The 19998-nt window shown below is 45.3% G+C and overlaps 1 protein-coding gene across 7 annotated transcripts in view; it reads right to left on the bottom strand.

The window, feature by feature from the left end:
• The window catches only part of IL1RAP (interleukin 1 receptor accessory protein), a 43767-nt gene that overhangs the window by 5384 nt on the left and 18385 nt on the right, over nucleotides 1–19998 (bottom strand). For 5 of the 7 annotated variants that reach the window (XM_082055845.1, XM_082055847.1, XM_082055846.1 and 2 more), the window contains 8 exons: nucleotides 9885–10170; nucleotides 8943–9135; nucleotides 7204–7369; nucleotides 6348–6419; nucleotides 5111–5240; nucleotides 4008–4156; nucleotides 1561–1710; nucleotides 705–848 (listed from right to left, as the gene is read on the bottom strand). In XM_082055845.1, the coding sequence (XP_081911971.1) occupies nucleotides 705–848; nucleotides 1561–1710; nucleotides 4008–4156; nucleotides 5111–5240; nucleotides 6348–6419; nucleotides 7204–7369; nucleotides 8943–9135; nucleotides 9885–10170 (1290 nt within the window). Of the gene's footprint in view, nucleotides 1–704; nucleotides 849–1560; nucleotides 1711–4007; nucleotides 4157–5110; nucleotides 5241–6347; nucleotides 6420–7203; nucleotides 7370–8942; nucleotides 9136–9884; nucleotides 10171–19006; nucleotides 19149–19998 lie in introns of those variants that run through there. The other 2 variants (XM_082055849.1, XM_082055851.1) reach the window with 2 other exon arrangements.

Below are 19998 nucleotides of genomic sequence, written 5' to 3'. Positions count from 1 at the left end.
ACACTGTGGCCAGAGCCTTGTATGTTTTAGCTTGAAACCGTGAAAAAAAAATTACATTTTAGTGAAGAGTCTCGCTACCTGCAACAGAGTACTCTTAATCGTAGCAACTTAATTGTATGCCATGTTAGACACAGACACTATAATTAATGAGGGTGAGTGGGAGGCCTTCTGGGAGGGCATGTGATCATCTCAGTGACGTTGGCACAGTGCTCTCCACACCTTCATGCAGCAGACACTCCTGTTTTTTACAGACACTCACAATTACATTGCTGTGAACTATCAGTCTGGTCCAGGATCACACTCCCCCTGCCTCTTTTCTTTCTAGCCTTGCCTTTATCCCCTTTCTTAAGGCAGCTCAGAGCGTTTGCATGAAGGTCAGTGGTCCAGTTCCCTCATGTTGATACATCAATCACTTCTGCACATCACTCCTGTGGGGAGCAACTCAAATGACCAACCACCACCACTTGCTCACCGCAGCCTTTTTGGTGGCCTGGAGCATTTGTGACATTGTCACATGAAGCAAAAACATTAGAAGGTACCAACAAGAATGTGTTTATGCAAATGGAGAAAAAAAAAAACAAAACCAAAACCAAAAACAAAGGATAAAGTTAATCTGGATAGGTCAGTTCCTATCAATTATCAGTACCTCAAAGAACAACAAAGAGAGGTTGCACATAGAACGCAGCCCTCTGTGAAATACTCACTTCCCCCAGGGAGGCTGTCTCTGTCAAAGATACACAGCTTGTACCCAAACTCATTCTCCAAGACTCCCCGCAGTGTCAGCAGCACAAATTCCTCCTCCTCCGCGTTGCGTGCGTAGGACACGTACACATCGTACTCCTTCCCGTCTGAGCATTGGGAGCACAGAGAAACACAAATGGCAGAAGAGACACTTGTGATACTGCACATGCTGAGCGTTTGACTTGCTTCCCAGGAAAAGCAGATATGAGGGCTCGCTTTGAGCCCAGGCACCGCAGGTTGAGACACATCGATTTCTATAGTTACAAGACAGAAGCGCTGCCTCTTTGACTATCCAGCCTGAACATGAAGGTACCGAGACGCTGCTGGGTCTCTGAAGGCATGAGATCACAGCAAGATGGTCAAGCCATTCTGTCCAGTGTCCTTTTGTCTTTTGACATCTCTGACATTGCTTCCCCTCATTGCTGTCTATCCACATGAGCAGTCCCACCAGACAGAGACTTGTACCCTACCTACACCTTCCAAAAGCCACTGCGGTCCCTTGGCAGTTTCACACCACAAACTGTGAGAGCTCGAACATCCTCCTCTTGCTACAGAGGAAGAAATCTCAGCTCAGAGTCCCAAGAGATGAACTCCCAGTAACATGGAAGCTATGAAAGAACTGAGGACAAAAGAGTGACTTCCATATCCATCCTTTTGGATGCCTTCCCACATGTTAAAGCAAATCACCCTGGATTCGTAAATCCTTAAATAGAGTCACTAGAGAAACCAGGGACTTACTGAAACTCTATGACTTATCTTGCCCATGAAGGGTCTGGCCTGTAGCAGGATAAAATAAATACAAGCCCTTTAAGTCCTTACCTAGGATGGTTTCATCTGTTCCAAAATGAGCCCGATAGAAGAGGACCATTTCAAGCCAATAAGCATGATAGATGACTATCAGCACCACAACGAGCAGGACAGTTGCCCCCAGTCCACAGGCCAGCTCCACGGTGTACTTCGGTGCTACAACTGGATTCAGAAAGAAAGAGGGGATCTGGTTTACCAAACAGGTTGAGCTTTCAGCTAAGCAGAAACAAGCTTGTGTCACATGCAGCTGAACATAACAGAGGAACAGCCAGGAGCCAAGCTGGCCCTTCAGAGGGTGGCGGCCAAGCCAAGGCTTTTCTGGCAGGACACGTGCTGGATGGACAACCTGGAGTCCCCATTCTGGGTTACTAGGTCTGGTTGGGCTGGCAGAGCAACTCAAAGCACAGGCTTGACTTCTGTCTCTAAGCAAGACCCTGGGAGCAGCCAGATGGTAGAATAACCTATTGATGGGAACCACCCGCACAGTCCAAAGCCAGCTCATGAATGTGACCTTCTCAGCGGCATATGTACACTCTTAGGGCAACACAACAACATTTACTTCCAGGAGAGTCAACCAAAGCTCACCTGCAACAAAATAAAGGCAATGGCCACCATTTTCCCTCCATAAACACACACAGTTCTTGTGGTTTGCCCCAGACTGACAGCAAGGATATAACTGGCCATGGCCTGATTGTTTTCTACCAGGAAAGAAGAATCATAGTTCCTTACAGAAAAGCTGAAATGCTTGCAAACAAATAGAACAACCTATCAACATCAAGCCAGAACATCACAGCCCCATCCCCCTCCAACTCATACAGTGTCTGTCACACCACTGCTGCTTCTTTGTATTAAGGACAGAAAATAACTCTTCTAACTGTATCCCTGGGCAACTCTCTTTTTGTGGCCATTCAGGTAACAGCTGACATGCACACTGGCAAACTGCATGATGAAAGAACAACAGTGAGTAGAAATATCAGCAAATTCCAAGATTTTACTAGAAACTGAATTACAAAAAAAGAAAATTGAAACAATTTAGCAACTTTCATTAGGTAATGAGCAGCAGAAGTACATGAAAAGGAGAGGGAAATCTTCCAGAAAAAGCAGGAAATGTATATAACCTAATGTAATGAAAGAGTTGGAGCCAACATATATAGATACTTGCTAAAAACTGGAAGATAAGTGCTGAGGGGTTAGGTTCTGGCATATTTGATGTTCCTATGCACAGTGGGATGGTCTGCAGTGAGCTTAGTTGAAGGTTGCTCTGCCAGCAGTGGTTGCGGAAGGTTCTTGGAAGAGAGCATGAAAGAGGGGTGTTGAATAATCAGATCTGCTCTGAGCAAACCCACTCAACTGTTCAAGAGCCAATGAGGGAGGGAGAGAGAGGATAATACAGATCAGTCTACTAAAAAACAGCATTTAGGTGGTACTGCTGTATAGAGAAAGAATCTGAAGATTTTAGATTCGCTTCTGCTACATGTACAAATGTTATCATCCCTGAAGAATTATCTATGTAGGATGAACACACAAGCAGATGGTTCCAGCCTTTGTCAGTTGTGTGTTTGGTCTATCGATCTTTCCCAGTGATCTAGAAAAGGTTTGTCTCAATGGAATGGGAAGGAGGGAGAAGGAAGGAGGAAGGACTCTGTGATCCTTCCCATTTTAAGAGGGCAGAGTGGGGGGAAGGAGGTGTCTGGCATGGGCTACACAAGGCAGGGCAGCATTCCTCATGGGAGAGGGAAGGTCTGACCTACAGCAAGCAGGTATTGAAGCTCTAGATGAGGTTGACAAGAGAAATATCCACCTCAATCAGGAAACATCACATACTTATAGTGAAGGCTCAGTTCTTATTACCGAGAGGTGGGTCTGAGAAATGTGAGCAAAATCTTTGATGCAAGAAAGATTTAGGAAAAAACCCACACTCAACAGGGCTGGATCAGTCCATACCATCCATGCTGAGGTGGCTGTATCTAGACTGGAGCGTCATGGCAGCAAGAAGTAAAACCACTGAGAGTTGTGGTTAGACTGTCTCACTCCTTGAGCAACGTCAGCAACTTCAGTCTACCTTCTGGAGAATGACAACCAGTGGCTGCTGCATCACGCAAAACCCTCACACAATTGAGTAACCTAACATCATTTCAAGCACCCTGTCCCCTTGGGTCTGCTTCAATTGTGGTACACAGACGGGATGAGAACAAGAGGTCTATCCACCCGTTTCTCTCCTCAGGCACTTTACCATGGTTAGGGTGCATATGACTCACATCCTTTGCTCCCTGTCTCCAAGTAGTGGTGCAGTACAACAGCAATAATACAGCGGTGTAGAGAGAATAGTGTGCGTTGGGGAAAAAGGGCTGATGGAATTATTTGTTCCTGTACTGTTTTTCAGGGCAAGGCTAAAGGCAGGACTGACATCTGCTTTTAAGCAAGCCTCATCTCACACCCATGCTCTGCAAGTCTTTTACCTTTCATGTGCACTACGGCCTGGCTATGGTCCTCGCCTCTAGCATTTCTGGCATAGCAAGTATAATTCCGTTTCAAGTCCTCTGGTGTGGCTTTTGCAACCGTTAGAGTCCTTATGATAGTTTTGTCTTCAAAAGCTCTAGTAATTTCACTGTAAAAGAAAAACTAGGGCATTACATATGTGAAACAATATGCACCAGGTTATTAGTGACAAATAGTCCTTTCCCTGATATAACCTGATCCTCTAAAAAAAAAAAACCCAAAAAAACACCTAAGCTGATATTTATAAATCGATAAGACTTCAGATTTTAATACAGCTGCAGCTGTTTCTTTATCTGTTTTTTCTTAGTATTTTTTTTGCCATTCATAATTTTCTCATACTGCAGCTGTGTCACATTGCATTTTACAGATAAATAAAGTTTTTGCCTACAAAGCAACAAGATCTCAGGAACTCAGACTTCAGAGGCCAAGTCACATTCCCTGGGCAATCCTGGATGAGTCATTTTGTCTCTCTCTGCTTGAATTGATCATCTGCAAAATGGGGATAATAGCATTTCCTTTTTCTACATAGGTTTGCAAACTAATTGGGGTAGCGACTGCCCTTGACACTCAGCAAATGGGACTCTCAACCTCATTTGGGTTTCTTCATCTAATTGAATGTCTATTCCTTCTAATCAATACTATATATAATATTACATTTTTGTTTTCAGCCTCTGTTTTTTTAAACATTTTTATCACTTATGCTATTTGGGAACATTTCTCTAAATAAAACTGTGTCTGCCCCTGGTTTAGAAGTCTGACAAGAGCACCAGCTGTTGGCACCGCTGCCAGAACCTAAACAAGTGACGATGTGAACTGGTAAACAAAGCTCCCTCAAAAACTTCTGTAAGATGAGATGCTGTCGAGGTCTGGAGGCCTCCTCCCTAGAGCTCCTGGTGCTCAACACGGCATGGTGCAGACATAGGAATTTCTGATTAACAGGGACACGGGGGACTCCACATTCCCTTGCAAAGGAAAATGGGACTGTAGCATGTCTGTGCTCACACCCCTTTGCAGGATCCAAGAGAGAGTCAGATACAAACGAAGGTTCACATTAGTATGTTACCTTTGTGTGACTTTTATCTTGGGGTCCACGATGTCATCTGTGCTTTTCCCATCTATGGTCCACCACACCTCAGTCCGGGAATCCTTCAGGAAGGTGAAGAAGACCTCACAGGGCAGAACAAGGTCCTCTCCTGGGAAGAAAGGACCATAGTGAGGTATTGCAAAGCAGGAACAGAATCACCCTGGCTTTTGTGCTTTCCAGTGATCTTACCAGCCTGACCTCTGCCTCCCTTCAGGAGGGAATGAGGCCAACATCCATCTTCAGACATCTGATAACAGTTTAGCACACCAGACATGTTGATTTATGACAGAAAAATAAATAGAAAAAAATATCCTGCCTTTTCAAATATGTTAAAAACTCCTTGACTGCACCAAGTCACCCATCCAAAGGGAGATGCTCCACGCCAACCACTTCCCTGTGTTTATCATCCCCACTGCACGAGGCATAGATGCCATAAAGTGAAGGATCCAGCTCCAAAAAACATTTTTGTGTGGGAACACTTGTTCAGGCATTTAGCTTCCCCTCAAGGTTAGGCTTAGGAGTGTGAATATCTTTGTGATCAGCCTGTGGTTTTATCTTATAGAGTGGCTATGGAAGAAGTCTGATTTTCTGAGCCAAAAAAGCTGTGCTTTAAAGTGAAAACTCTACTGCTAATCATCATCATTGGCACCACATTTATTACAGCAATGTAACGGGACATGATCCATTCAAGATAGGGAATTGCTTCGAAGAGCCATCAGTCTAAACAGATGGGGTGGGGGAAGGGGTGTGGTTCCCCATCCCACAATGATGTGAGGCCAGCAAAAGGAGAGCTCTCATTAATTAGGAAGCAATCGGCCAAAAAGTGGCCAGAAGGCTGAAGCCACTGAGTGGCTGAACAAGGGAGGGTTGGAGCAAAGCACAGCCAGGGACTGAGACAAGGTCCTACAGGAACTTCTCCAAGCAGTCGAGGGTCCCTGTTTCATCTGCTTCTGCAATCCTGCATCTCCGTGCCTGAGTATCTATCTTTATCTGTGCTTGCAAAAATAAACTTCGAAAGCTGTGCTGTCGTATTCCGGCATAAAAAACTGGAACTCAATGCTGTCTGCCAGGCAACTTGCAGCAGCTCATGTGCTCTGTAAGGGAAAGCACCAGGGATGCAGTGGAAGGGGAGAGCTGCTGTGCCTGGCTGAGTCCCCATGTCCCTGCAGGCTGGCTGCCTGGGCAGCAACAGCAGGCAGAGAGCATTGCACTTTACCTGCTTCGAGTTCGTAGACAACTTTCTCATTTGGAGAAGAGAACTGTGGTGGCAAGGCCTTTTTTGGAGATCCTGTGGGAAAGAACAGAGAGACGCCCATGGAGACCCAGACTCCAGGAGAACCTGGGGTCCTCGCAGCCTCGCTCATGATGCCCTTACACCCCACTGCATATGTCCCAGTCTAACTTGTGATACAATCCTGCTGCAGAGTTCCACGCAAAGAGAAATCTAATCCTAGTCCCCAAACTCAGGGCCAGACCCAGATTTTGAGGCTCCTCCAAAGTTTAGGTAACTCTAGAAACAAGTTTTTGAGCCTTTCATGTCAGAAGAGCTCCACACCCCTCCCATCTCCCACAAGACACAACCTGTACCAGTTTGTTTTTATTGCTGCTTCTAAAAAACAAGATACAAACATCATTTCCTGTCACAAGTATTTAATTCAGCTCTTAAAGCAGCCATTGCTGTGGGACTCAGAATGGCTATAATGGGACAACCCCACAAATAATGTCAATCAAAGGGCACAGGAGTCAAAAATTCGCAAGAATATCAGGGTTATGCACTCGCATGCCAGCAGAGGGTACCCCTGGCCATGTCATGGGCTGTACCTCACCAGCCTAAGTGTGGTGACCCTCTGAGGTGCTTGGGACATTTGACATGGTGGTGGGTAGAACCTTCAGAGCAACATGCCCTGGACAGACACACAAGGCCGACCCCGGCAAGCAAAAGTATACCACATCAGTTGGGTAATGCATATTGAGCACAACCACAAATGGATCCTATAACAGCCTCTTCTAGCTGTTTTCACCAGTTCTACAATTACCCACATGCATTTTACAAATTTTAAAGCCATTCTTACCCACAACCTTCATCTTTATGGTTCTGGTGAGATTATAGGCTCTTCCATGGTCCTTGAATGTCACAATACAAGTATAATTCCCTTCATATATGCTGCGGACAATGCCGATGACAAACCTGGGCCCTCGGGGGTATCGTTCATTGAAGTTATGCACGAAGTTGCAGTTCTGGAGTCAGGCAGAAAAACAGTTGAGTTTTAGGACTCAAAAGTAAAGATATTTGTTTAAATGCTACTACAAAGATCTGTTTTTAAACTATGACTATGATACTTGGGATTGTGATGCAGGTCAGACCTAAATACCATGAACTTTGAGAATGTTGGAATAAAAAAGCTGGTATGTTCACCTTGATGTCAGCATATCTAACTCTTTCAGGATTAATCAAGCTACCCTGAGTGACTTAGTTGAGATTGAGGCCCCAAAATCGGCAACTGGCAAACAAAAATCTATAGTACAGAAGCCTTAATAACTCTTCTCTTCTGTCAGGTGAGGCAGGAAAATTCTGCTAAGTATCAAGCTAGAGATCCCTTTTCAGAAAGGGGTTATGCAGATAACACCATGATTGTCATAAAACCCAAAGATGTGCACATTTTCTAAGAGATTATTTATGAATGGCACATTTCCAAATCAGATACATCCTCACAGGCAGTTTAAGGCAGGGGTCATATACCATTTTTAATGATTTTTATTAGGCATGAGATGACTTGCTGCCTGAAAAATTACTTCCATGGGGCTTTTTGTTTCATTCTGCTAATTGATTGTTGAGATGTGAATTTCAATTAATGGTACAAGTAAAACATTTCAACTACTAGAGTGAAACTGCTCCTCTTCGATAAAAGCATAAGCTTTTCCTGAAGGGTTTTAGAGTTTTGTTTTTTTTTTCTTTTGGGGTAGTTTTTTCATTTATCTATTTTTTAGATCAGATATATTTGTTGCCAACTTTCTTTATTATTAAGTTCACTAATATAGAACCTTCTATTTAGAAATCAAAAAGCGCTTTATAAGCAGCTAGAGAATTCAGTCCCATAAGCCTCTGGCTGCACATCCCCTGAGAATTCTTATTCTCACTTGACTAAAGGCATCCACCTAGAGAAAAACCCTGAGGTCAAAATTTAATAAAATTGAGTAGTAATTCTCTAGGAAAGAACCTAAGGATGGCTGGAAACAGCTCAATTATCAGAGCAGGCAGGGTAGGGGTGTCTCCATCTTCATAAAAGAGGTTTGCTGGTTTGTGTCAAACAGAACATCCATGGTCCTTGCAGAGGCCTGATGTACAACTTCATTTCCTGACCTCAAAGGATTTTGGAAAGGATGCCATTTTCATTAGCAGGTGGTGTTTGGTTTTGTTTGTTTATTTTGGGTTGTGGTGTTTGTTTTTTGTTTGTTTGTTTTTACAGAAAAGGGAATATGAATCACAGTTTCCTTTACAGGGAGATAATGCCTTGCTTACGTTGCAGGTCAGGTGTACCACCAGCAGCTAAACTGAAGCTCCTAAATCCCTGCTAGAGCATTCTCCACTCATGCATGTTGGTAAAAAAAAAAAATCCAGTGTTAGCTCTCAATTTTATTTAAGTTCCTCCAAGGGTAGTTCTATCCTTGAACTCAGAGGAAACAAAGCTCTTAGAATTAGTAAAGCTGCATTAACAGCTTAATTGCTGTGGAGACACTGAAATATAGCTCCACGATTCTCATGCCAACCATTGCTTTTTCAGATACAACAAAGACAAAAAGTCCTTCTTACGAAGTACCACTTGACAGTTGGTGTTACACTGGCAGGGTAAAACCCATCAATATCTGGACAGATGATCTTCTCATCGGCGTCCTCCAAGTAGAGCATCTGCTCAGCAGGTTTTATTGAATGGCTCACACAAGAGTGCGGGTCTTTTGCAACAACCTCCAAGGGAAATGCAACTTTGCTGCAGTAAGTGGTATTTCTAAGGAGAGAGGAGGATAGGGCTGATTAGTTGAAACTTGTTTTCTCCTGTTACAGTGGAATGAAATAAAAATCACATCTGCAATAATGAGCATCATAGCACTGATGAGGCGTATACAGCCTTAGTTGGCTCATTTATAAATGGGAAAGAAAACACCAGAGATGGCCACACAAGCTCAGAAAAGCCTATAAAGATGACTAACAAGCAACGTCCACTCCCCTGCTGGTAAAGCAGATAATAGGGTCAAAGACACAACGAAGAGACAACGTGAGGAAGATCAAAAAGAGCTCTTGCACTCAGTGCATAGCAGATGCTATGTTCATTTTGTACTACACTTAGAGACACTTTTAATTTCCTAGAAGTCTGAATCTCATGAATCTTTGCCAAATTAGCATGCAGTCAAAACATTACCCCTGCATCTGTAGCTGTTTTTACTGTAGACATACAGACCACTTCTTAATAGTGTCTGTGGATTTTGCCATGGGCTCAGCAATAATATTTTCATGGACACTTGCAGCTAGAAAGGAGAGGCATGTTCATTAATGTTTGCAAGGCTCCAAGCATTATTATGATGTAAATTGGCTCAGTACTGAGCGGTCTTATAATTGTAACATTCTTTTCCCTTTAATGCTTATGTAAATGGTCTTCTCCCTACAGAAAGATCTGGTGCTAGCAGTGTAATTTTACCACTTCCATGAAAGTCCTTTGATTATGCTGAAGACATGCAGAAGCTGCACTGCACAACCTACCTGAGCATGCAAGTATAATTCCCTGTGTCATTGAGAAGAGCAGGCCAGAACCAAAGGGTGTCTTTCTCCTTACTGATGTGATTGTCTGGGAGACGAAAATTAATGGGCTCCTCCAGATCCCGGTCCTGCCCGATCCTGTACCAGATCAGGGTTAAGCCAGCAGAATGGGCTGTGCTGTAGTTGTATTTCAAGAAAGTCTCAAAAAGCGGGCATTTGATCTTGGCAGGTTCCCCATCATAAATCTGGATCTGCTTCATGGTGTCCACACCCCAGTCATCACATCGTTCTGCAAACAGGAAGAACAAAGTATCTTAACTTTCAAGTCCGTGGGAGAAGAACAGTTCTGCCCATGTTCCCCACAGCCCTCAGTCCTGTCCCCGTTAAAATCAGAGGCAAATATGTGGTGTTTTCAGTGGAAGCAAACTGGGTTTTTATAAAGCAGGGCAAGAATACTGCCTTCATTCCTAGAGAACCTGCAAACCTCTACTTTTCTTCATACACCTCCTTCCAAGCTATTTATCCCCCATCAGGAAAACATTATAGGATATTGCCATAAAACACCAGGCTTTGAAAAGAGCTCCAAGAAAATTCAACCTTAAAAATATCCAGTGTAGGAAGATGAAATCTGGGTGAAAACGATGCTAGAGGTGTGTGTGCATCCAGGCAGAGTGACAGGGAAGATGGAAATAGAGGTGTTGGAAGAAGAGAAGCAATATGAACATCAACCCTCCCTTGGAGCTACGGGCCATTGTCCCTGCCAGAAGAAGCTGGATCAGGGGTTCTGGGAACAAGGTCTGTCGTTCCTGTGATGGATTCATGCAACACCAGCCATGGTAACACAAAGAGTACAAGTGACATGTAGCAACTGTTTATAGTGAAGTTTGGGAAGGGAGGCTGAGGGGCAGAAGAGACAGTATGGAGGTGGCAGCAGGTTCCCTTGGGGATCCCCAAGCAGCCCCCAGGTGCATTCCCCAAGCTCAGTTCCGTAGGCTCAGCATAGCTCACTGACTCAGGCTGACATAGAAACAGGGCAGCACGAGAAAAAGCTGTACGGTGCCTTTTTTTTTTTTTAATTTATTCTTGTCATTTGTGAATAGTTTCAGGCCAAACAGCACAAGTCAAAATCCACTTCTTTTCCAAGAGCTCCTTTCCACTCCATTCCTCCTACCCATCAGGATGCCCAGTCACGGAGGGACTCTGCACAAGCAGAGCACGGTACCAGAGTGTCAGCAAACCTGAGGGCAACCTGTGCTGCCAGCACCAGCTGAGACACACGTAGAGGCTGCTGTCACTGCATCCCCCATCTCCCTGCCCTGATGAGGCAGAGCGTGGCAGGGCAGCATCCAGCACACCTCCTGCAGCTGCTGGGACGCATTAACTGGGGCAGCCTGACATCTGAGAGCCCAAAATGAGCTGAATAGGAGAGGGGTATGCTGCCTGCAGCGGTCTCCAGGAAAGGTGTCTCAGCGTATCACAGGCACACCGCAGACAACACTGCAAAGGCTCTCCAGTTTGCAGATATTATTGTAGAAGAATTCAGACCAAGAGGAAAAACAGAATACAATACACTCTTTGAGCCCTGTTCTTCTGAACTGACTTCACAAGCCCAAAGCAGGATTTCTGGCATTTTATCTTCCTTAAATAGACAGTGGGATGTAGCTTAGCCCCAAATTCATACTTAATTAAAAAAGCAAAGAGATAAACCTTTGAGAAGATGGGCGCACAGTGCTTTAAGGCATCAACACTGACTCCTGTGGCTTAGCAATGGTTAGTCACAGCAAGGAGGAAATCTGGGCCAGTAAGAACAGAAATGTTTTCTGGCAGGTTTACACATAAATGTAAACGCAAACTGCACTGCTCCTGCTGTGGAAAACCAAACACCCATACGACAGAGTGCTGCTTCTGGAAGAAGAAAGTGAATTGGACTAGGAAGAGGCAGCGAAACCACCCAGGGTACAAGTATTTGCCAGTAGGAACCTCAAACCTGAATGGCTGGAGAGTGCCATCACTTGTCATCTAAAAAACATATAGATGTTTCTTTTAGAACTACACAGCATCATCCAGTACAGTTGCTACCACGGCCAGCGCCAAGTCTCATTTTGAAAGACAAACCAGTACTGGAAGCTTTATACCACAGGAAGGTGTGTAGTCACCAAGTGCCATGAGGGTCAAGGCCAACCAGAAGCAGTACACTGCTTTATGCTGGTGGGGTCAAGCTACTGGATTAGGCATGGTCAAGTTTCCATAGAGTGGTAAATGAGACAAATGGGCCTGCCATAGACTGCCTGCTAATTGCATTACAAAGTACTGCTTACTATTCATGGAGTGGGGGGCATTTGTTTCCAGAAAGAAAAGTTTTCCCTCTGTAAGGGGCAGACCTGGGTGTGTAAATCAGGACACCTGAGTTCTCTTCCCAAGCACCTGACTCTGCTGTCTCCTCTTGGCTGCAGAGAGGCAAATTGTCCATATTACTTCAAAGGGCAGAACTGAAGAGGAAGAAAACTATATAAAACATTACAGTACGGAAATTCTTGGAGTCAAGATCAATGAAATTTGCAATCATGAACAGCTCTTGCATTTTGCAACAGCTCATAAATCAGCACTGTAGAACTAGTTACCTGTTCTACCTGAATGAGTTACTGAAAATAAATACAACTATTTTATTTTTTTTCCTTTCCAGATTACTCAAAAGCAATGTACGGGTCTTATCTTGGCTGGGGAAGGGGTGACTGTTATTATTCTTTACTGTAAGAGCAGTACTTGGAGATTTTGTCTCAGACCTGACTTCAGGAACACTGTCACACCAAACAGCTAGTCCTGAGGTTCCCCACATGTGTCCTGCCTTGTGGTGCTGCATGCTCTGAGCTGAACCCCAAACATAGCTCATAACTGTGCTGGTAACGAGCACAGGTGCAGCCGCACAGCTTGAGATCACAGGCTGTGCCTGTCACCCTGTTGACAAGGACACTGCCAGGGCAAAGCCAGCCCAGCACAGCCCCAAAGGCTCAGGGAGCAAAGCCTTGATCCACCACTCACAGCAGAGGTGGCAGAAACACCATGCGCTGGGGAGAGAGCTCCTTCACACATGAAACACCGACAACAGGAGCTGTGGTGCTTTGTGCAACTTCCCTCCTCCCCATGTCATGCTGACAGCAGTACTACTATGATTTTTGGGGTGTTTTATACCAGAGATAGCTGGGATCAGCCTGACAAGGTATGTGAGGGACCACAGGGCATCCTTCATACACACACGTTTGTGAACCTCTTCCTCCTCAGCTGTGATGTGGCTCTTCTCCCTGTGCCAACATCATCCTTTGCTGTGGTGGCACTTTTGCAGCAAACGGGTTGAGCCCAGACAACCGGCTGCACTCCTCATATACACATGAAGCAGAGGGGATGCTCACATTATTATTGCTATAATTTAATTTGTAACAGCTCCCTGGGGTGTTTTGTGCCCTCTCCACTCTTTTTAACCTTTCTTGGAGTTTCAGAGCCTATTTGCCGCTAACACCAGCATGCAGCTGCTTGAGTGTCAGTCTGAACTGGAATAGTCTGAACAAATTTCATTACTTCACACTGAACCTCATTGGCACAGAGCAGCTCCAGTAACAATATTCAAGAGGGCACTGCAGAAAGAAGATGGAAGAAGCCACTCTACTTGTGAGAAACTTCACTAACTACTACGATGTTGTGACTGTTTGGAGCAACTCACACTCGTTTTCACCCGCTAAGCCTAAGAAATGAGTTTCTGCTCTCTTGAAATGTTTCCCACACAAAACAGCCGCTGGGGTTAAAAGCAGCTCCTGATTAAATCATTGATGCTGTGACTTCAAGGGTTCACTGACAAATGGAAACCAGTGAAGAGATGGGGGAGCTATATGCAACTCCATGGTCCCTTCCACACTGCACAGAGTGGAGCACTACACACACAACTGAGGGACACAACAAAATCATCTAAAAATCCACCGTCCCACAAATGCATCTTCCTAGAAATGTCTCTGCAAAATACTTTTGAAAGAAACCACCCTTCTCCCATTATCAACGAGGTGCAGATGCCTCAACTGACCCCTCTCACCACTGGGTGCTCTGCAGTCACACAGCAGGGCAGTCTATGACCCATAATACCTACCCCTGACAGACGATGCAGGAAAAAGCTAAGAAGCGGTCATGTTTCCACAGCCCTCCTTGGGAAAAGGGATAAGGGTTACGCAGGCTGGAGGGAGGTTTCACGGCAGAGGGAAAAACCCACCACTAGCACAGGAAGAGAAAGTGCAGGCAGAAAAGTCACGATGAGGATGCTCATTCTGATTTCATGTGCCTTGAGATAAAGGTAAGAGAGGGCTGCTGTGCTACTGTTCCTCCTGATGTGCACCGGGAACTAGGTGAACTGGCAAAGATAACTCCAAATGTCTTCCTTGCTTGTACTGTATGTCGAGATCTGTGTTCACAGGGGTATCTACTACTGGTACAAGGGACAGAAACCTATTTTGTTACAGAAATAGTCAGATCTTTCCCATTTCTAAAGCTGGCGCTACAACACGCTTAAACATCAGGCATCCCAAACCACACTCCTCAGAAGCCAAATGAAGCTGAATAAAGTGGATCCTCCAGATGCAAAGTAAAAAAATCAAAAGAGACGGGGCAGGGGTGGGGGAAAGTAATGATGCTGCTCAGCTCCATAAAGGTGAAAACAGACATTTCTGGAAACCTTTCCCAACCTTCCACTTATTGCACTGATTTACCCCCTTGAAACAGAACTCCAAATATACACAGCTGAAACACTCCTTTTTGAAGAGCATTGGCAGCACCCATTACAACCACCTACACAGTCAAAACAGAGATGAAATTGGTGCAATTGTTTAGATTTTTCAAGAAAAGACAAACTGCTTAACCCATGGATCAAAAAAAGAAAACTAGAGTAAGACCACATCAAGAAATGCTGTCCCATTTTGTCCACAGATTGGCATTTCTATGCAGCCATTTTAAGTACTGCCATTTCAAAATAAAATTCTCAACCACCAGAACTCTACCAGCTCCACACCACCTCCACCCCTTCCCTCCTCAGAGGCTACAAAAACAAAGGCTTCCCCTAGTTAAAAGTACTGTGAGATAAATAATAAAGAACCATCCTTATGAGAGGCCATCTATCATGCTGGCACAAATTACCCTGCATTTGCCAAATTGATGCACCCATCTTAATTGTTTCTAATTTTGGGAGAGGGCCTGCTTTGCACACAGGCAGGACCAAGCTACAGCAGCAGAACATGACACCATCGATGCTGCTGGTTGAATGACCCTGCAGACCCCTCTTCCCCATGCCATTTCAGCAGTAGCATCAGATGGGGCTGCACTATCTCAACAGCTTCCTATTTTCTTCGGCTGCCCCTGCTGGCATTATCTGAAGGAAAGCTGATATGAGTCAGCCTTCACCCGGGGACCACAGCCAGGCCAGCAGTTAGCTTGATGCAAGAATCAGCATCAACAGGCAGAAAAAGTGTGTCACACAAAGCAATTAAGTAAGGATTAATCATTACTACCTTGATTTTTTTTTTTCCTTCCACCGTCTTTCGAGCTCAAAGCAGTCAGTGAGAAGGCAGCAGAGGAACTTGGGCTGAATGGAGGAGCAGCGCTGTGAGCACAGGAGGTACCAGCTGTAGTCAGCTGCCACACGTGGGTGCACCTTCCATTTATACTGGTGCCCAGAGCACCCACTCTTCCATTGCATCTGTGTTCTTCTTCTCACATGTGTATCCTGCACAAGAACACCCCACAGCATCACACTCCCCCCATATGCTTTGCTCAGCAGCAGAGCAACAAGGCAGTGTGGCAGGGCAGCATTCCCCATGCTGTCTGTACCCCATCTGACTGCAACGTGATGGAAGGAGGATGGCATGGACTAAAAACAAATGAGAATATCTTCCCTGGACTACAAAAAGAGGCACAGACCCAGACGTACTGAAATCAGTGGGAATGACAAAGAACTTGGGTTAGCCCTAGCCAAGATCAGCTACTTCTCACTTTTTGTTCCCACCACCTCTGCAGTGTCAATGGTGGTTAGAGAATGCCTAAAAAGTGATTGGAGCTCAGCACTGCCTTGGACGCTCAGCCTGGAAGCTGCATGAACTCTGCAGGAATTTAGAATCTGACTTTCAGCTGGAATACATCAAAAAAAGGGCCTGTCATAACCTCACTGCCTTCTTTCTACAGCCTCTCCAAGAGAGCAAATGGAAATGGTCCTGGCAAAAACCTCCCTGTGAGCAGCTCAGACACAACCTGGCTCTGTCCCTGTGGTTCTGCTGCAATGGCACCAGCAATGTGGATTTATGCTTCTCCCAAGTCTCACTGTATTCATGCTGTGTTGCTGCTGAGCTGTGATGCCCCTGTGGAAGCAGATCCACTGGATGCTGCACATAAGGATGGAGTCTCTCTGTCTCCCCAGCTGCTTTTATCATTTAAATAGATACAAATGAGAAAGGAAGAAGGAAAGGGACTTCCTGTTGCAGAACAGCTCATCATTTCCAAAAGCACTTTTATGTTATACATTGTGGCTACCTTTTGATTCTGAAAGTCTAGTTTAAACAGGTGTGATGGTCTGCCTCTCTGCCAGCTTCACAAAAACAAGCTGACTGCATAAACTTCTGTTGACTTCAGCACAGCCAGAACTGCAGAAGGAGCAGCCAAGGCACAACATCCAAAAAACTGTGATTCTGTAATGGAGTTCATAGCTCAGGACTCCAAATTTCCTTATCTAATCAAGCACAGCCTGTAACATGGGGAGGGGTAGTTGTTGTTTGTGTCTTTTAAAACTCCTCCACGGAGAGCTCCATGCCTCCACTCTGTGCATAAAGCTGTGTTTACTGCATGTGGCAGAGTATTTTGGTTACCTCCAGCAACTGGGTCAAAAAAAAAAAATTCAGTCTTCTCTAGCAAGCTAGACATGTTTTCCTGGAGGCCTTTCTTAAAATTGAGATCAAAACGATAAAGGTAGGGCTATGAACTGCTTCAGAGCCTGAAGGAGAAAAGGAGCAAATAGCTACTTTCCATCCCGCTTCATTGAGGAAATTGCTGCACCAAGCAAAGCAGAGCAGCACGGGAGGAGGAGAGACAGAGGGAATGGAACAGTCTGTTGCAAAATCATCTGTAGGAAAGGCAGCATGAAAAGGAGGTTTACCTGATTAGCATCACCCTAGAGCTGTGCTCAAGCTGGCAGGGGCTCTCCTGTGTGCCTGGGACATCAGACTGGGACTTGAAAAGATCCAGGCTCAACTCCTGGCTCTGCCACAGTCTTGCTTAGTTAAACCCATGCAACCTAATTATTGTACTTGGAATCTCTGTTGCCTCCCATCCTGCTTGAAGATACAGTCAACAATTCTGCACTGCCCACCAGACATCAACAGGGATGTCTGCATAAAAACCCACTGCAGTGGTTGGCCTCAGAAAATGCAGAAGACAGTAAGGGTGTATGAGGCTGGCAGGAGTCACTTGTGTGCAATAAGGTGTAGGAGACTGAGTGCACAACTGTGCAGCTGCAGAGGGGGACCTGATGGACAAGGAGGGTAGGAGACAGGTCCCCAATGTCCCCTGATGCTCTATTTGATACACACAGAGGAGCAAAATTGACCATCCAATATCACATCAGCAACACCCACAAAATGGGCCACTTTCCTCCACACGTTTCTGCACTTCAATGCAGATGGGTCACATCGTGTTGATGCCTGTGCAAAACTCACCCCTCACAACCTCTTTCCTCAGCTGACAAGAAGCAGACGTGAGGTCTTATCTCCTCGGCGGGCACGAGTCTGGCTGGTGCCGAGGGAGGCTGGCGGCTGCAGTCGCACATCTGCACCCAGGCCAGCTCTGCTCTGCAGGTTTTATCTCCATCCACTTCAGGGTTATGCACCTGTCAACACCCTGGGTGTCGAATAACTTCATGCCCCCAAGCGCCATAAACTTCTACAACTGCAGTAACTCACAGATGTGTATGAACGGTTATAAAATCATGTCCTAAATCAGGACAGCAAGAAGCTGAGATTGGAAGAGTAGGAGGAAGTCAAGAAATCCCAGGAGAAGATGATGAGGGAGGGATTTAGTCTCTTTAGAAAACAATAACGCAGTTTAATCTATTTTTCTTTTGACTTTACACACTAAAATAAGCTTCTCAGCTTCTGGGGCTGTCACAAATCATAAGGAAAATAAGGCCACTAGAACCCCATCAGTAGAATAAGAACTATATAGTAATAATCCTGAGGAGCCGCGCAAGGCTTTCCATCTTCAAAGTGTTATACAGACAGTAATTTATTAATCTGCAAATTTCCCCTGGCCATAAGTAGCTGCTCTGCCTCTCTGCTAAGTACAAGAGAGACACACAGTGCAGATCGGCATTCAGGAGAGATAGTGCAGGCAGCAGCTGTGACCTCTGGGGCTGGATCTCAGTTTTTGGCTTGCTGCAGTCAGACCTTCAGTGCTCCAGCCACCATCTGAATCCAGAAGCACTGGTGATGCTGGGTACTTTGGAATCGACTTAGAGAGGACAAAACTGGTGCCTGAGAGCCTCTGGTATGGGGAAGTGCAAGAGACATGCTCACAATCCAGCAAATACCACCAAAGCCCAAAATAAAACTCCCAGAATGAGGCTCCTGGCTGCCTTACAGCCACTGCCTCCCATGTCGGGGTGTCACTTGGGGCAGAAGCTGGCCCCAGTCCTGGGCTCAGCCTACCATACAGCCAGTCTGATAGCCCCCGAGGAACCTGTCAGAGGAGTTTTCCATGTAAACACAATGCTTACTTCCACCAAAGGACTATTTATGCCCAGCAGTTACCTGCTCACACTAGGTGGGTCCTTTAGATAATCAGCATGAGGCTGGTCCTCCTCTCCTGGCAGCAATATTCTTCTGCTTTTCTAATTCCCTAAAACAATACTCCTAACCGTGATCCCCTTCCCAGCCCTCACCTTGCAAAAGCTGGGAGCTCATGGAGAACGAGAGAGTGGCCTGGTTAGGAGAGAGAGAAAAATGGAACAAAGAGTACAACTACAGCTACATCTCCTAAATAAACTGGTACCTAACATGGGCCAGCTTTGTCTGAAAACAAGATAACATTATTCCATGTTCATAATGACTTACATTCTTCATATGACTGGCTTTTTTGTCGCTTTTAAGCCAGTGTATATTTATATGACTTCAGGAGTGCCAAAGAAATCACTGTAGGACCAAAACTGGGTTCATTGGTTTTTGCTATTCTTCTCTGGATATCAGAACATCTGGGTTCATTAAGCATCCTATAACACAAGCACAGAGATGTAAGCCTTATTTCCATCCTAAGGATGTCTTAACTGAGGAAAGCAGAAGGCCCTGAGTACCATTGCAAACAATGTCCCAAAGGTCACATGTAAAGAATTCAAACCCAGGCACTGCAGATCATATATGTTCTCAAGACCAGAAGAGATTTGTCCACACATATGACATGAGTGAGTAGCAGACTCAGGCACAAATTCAGTCTCAGACTCCAAGTCTTTTACTCTACACTACTCAGATCACATTTCTTTCCTCTTCCAGCTTGCAGCTCTCTTTCAGCAACCAATTTTGTTTCAGCACCAGCCTCCATACACAGTAGAAACAGCCAAGCCCAAAGAACAGATGTTTAAAGCCAAAGTGCTGTTGACAAAATTGGGAGGGGAAATAAAATGTACGGATTTGTCTCTCCAGTAAGAAGTAGGGTAACGTACAACGCTGAAGGTTTCTGACACACTACCATCCATACTGGCTGAACTGGATGGAAAGGCTGTCTGCATTATAGCCAGACCAGTGCTGGTGTTTTACAGCTGAAATTAGTAACTGGTAGCTCCTCATCCACTCTGTAAACCCAAAGAGCTCAGGACTCAGCAGAGCTGGTACCCCGGCCTGGGCAGTCCTGGGCTCCTGCCCCTGCCTCCAGCCTTCCCCAGCCTGGACTGGAGAGAGAGCTGGTCCCAACAATACAGCATTACATGACTGTTACAGCAAAGCACAGAAAAAAGATCCCATACCAAGTTATACATCTTAAATATCCCAGGAGCCAGGTTCCCTGGTGACAGCGACCCATCTCCGTGGCCTCACTTGGTGTTAGGAGACCACTG

Source organism: Streptopelia decaocto (assembly GCF_964273445.1).
Source record: "Streptopelia decaocto genome assembly, chromosome: 6".
Classification (NCBI taxonomy): Eukaryota; Metazoa; Chordata; class Aves; order Columbiformes; family Columbidae; genus Streptopelia; species Streptopelia decaocto.
Note: the sequence above shows the minus strand (reverse complement) of the source record. Positions and strands in the feature narration are given on the sequence as shown.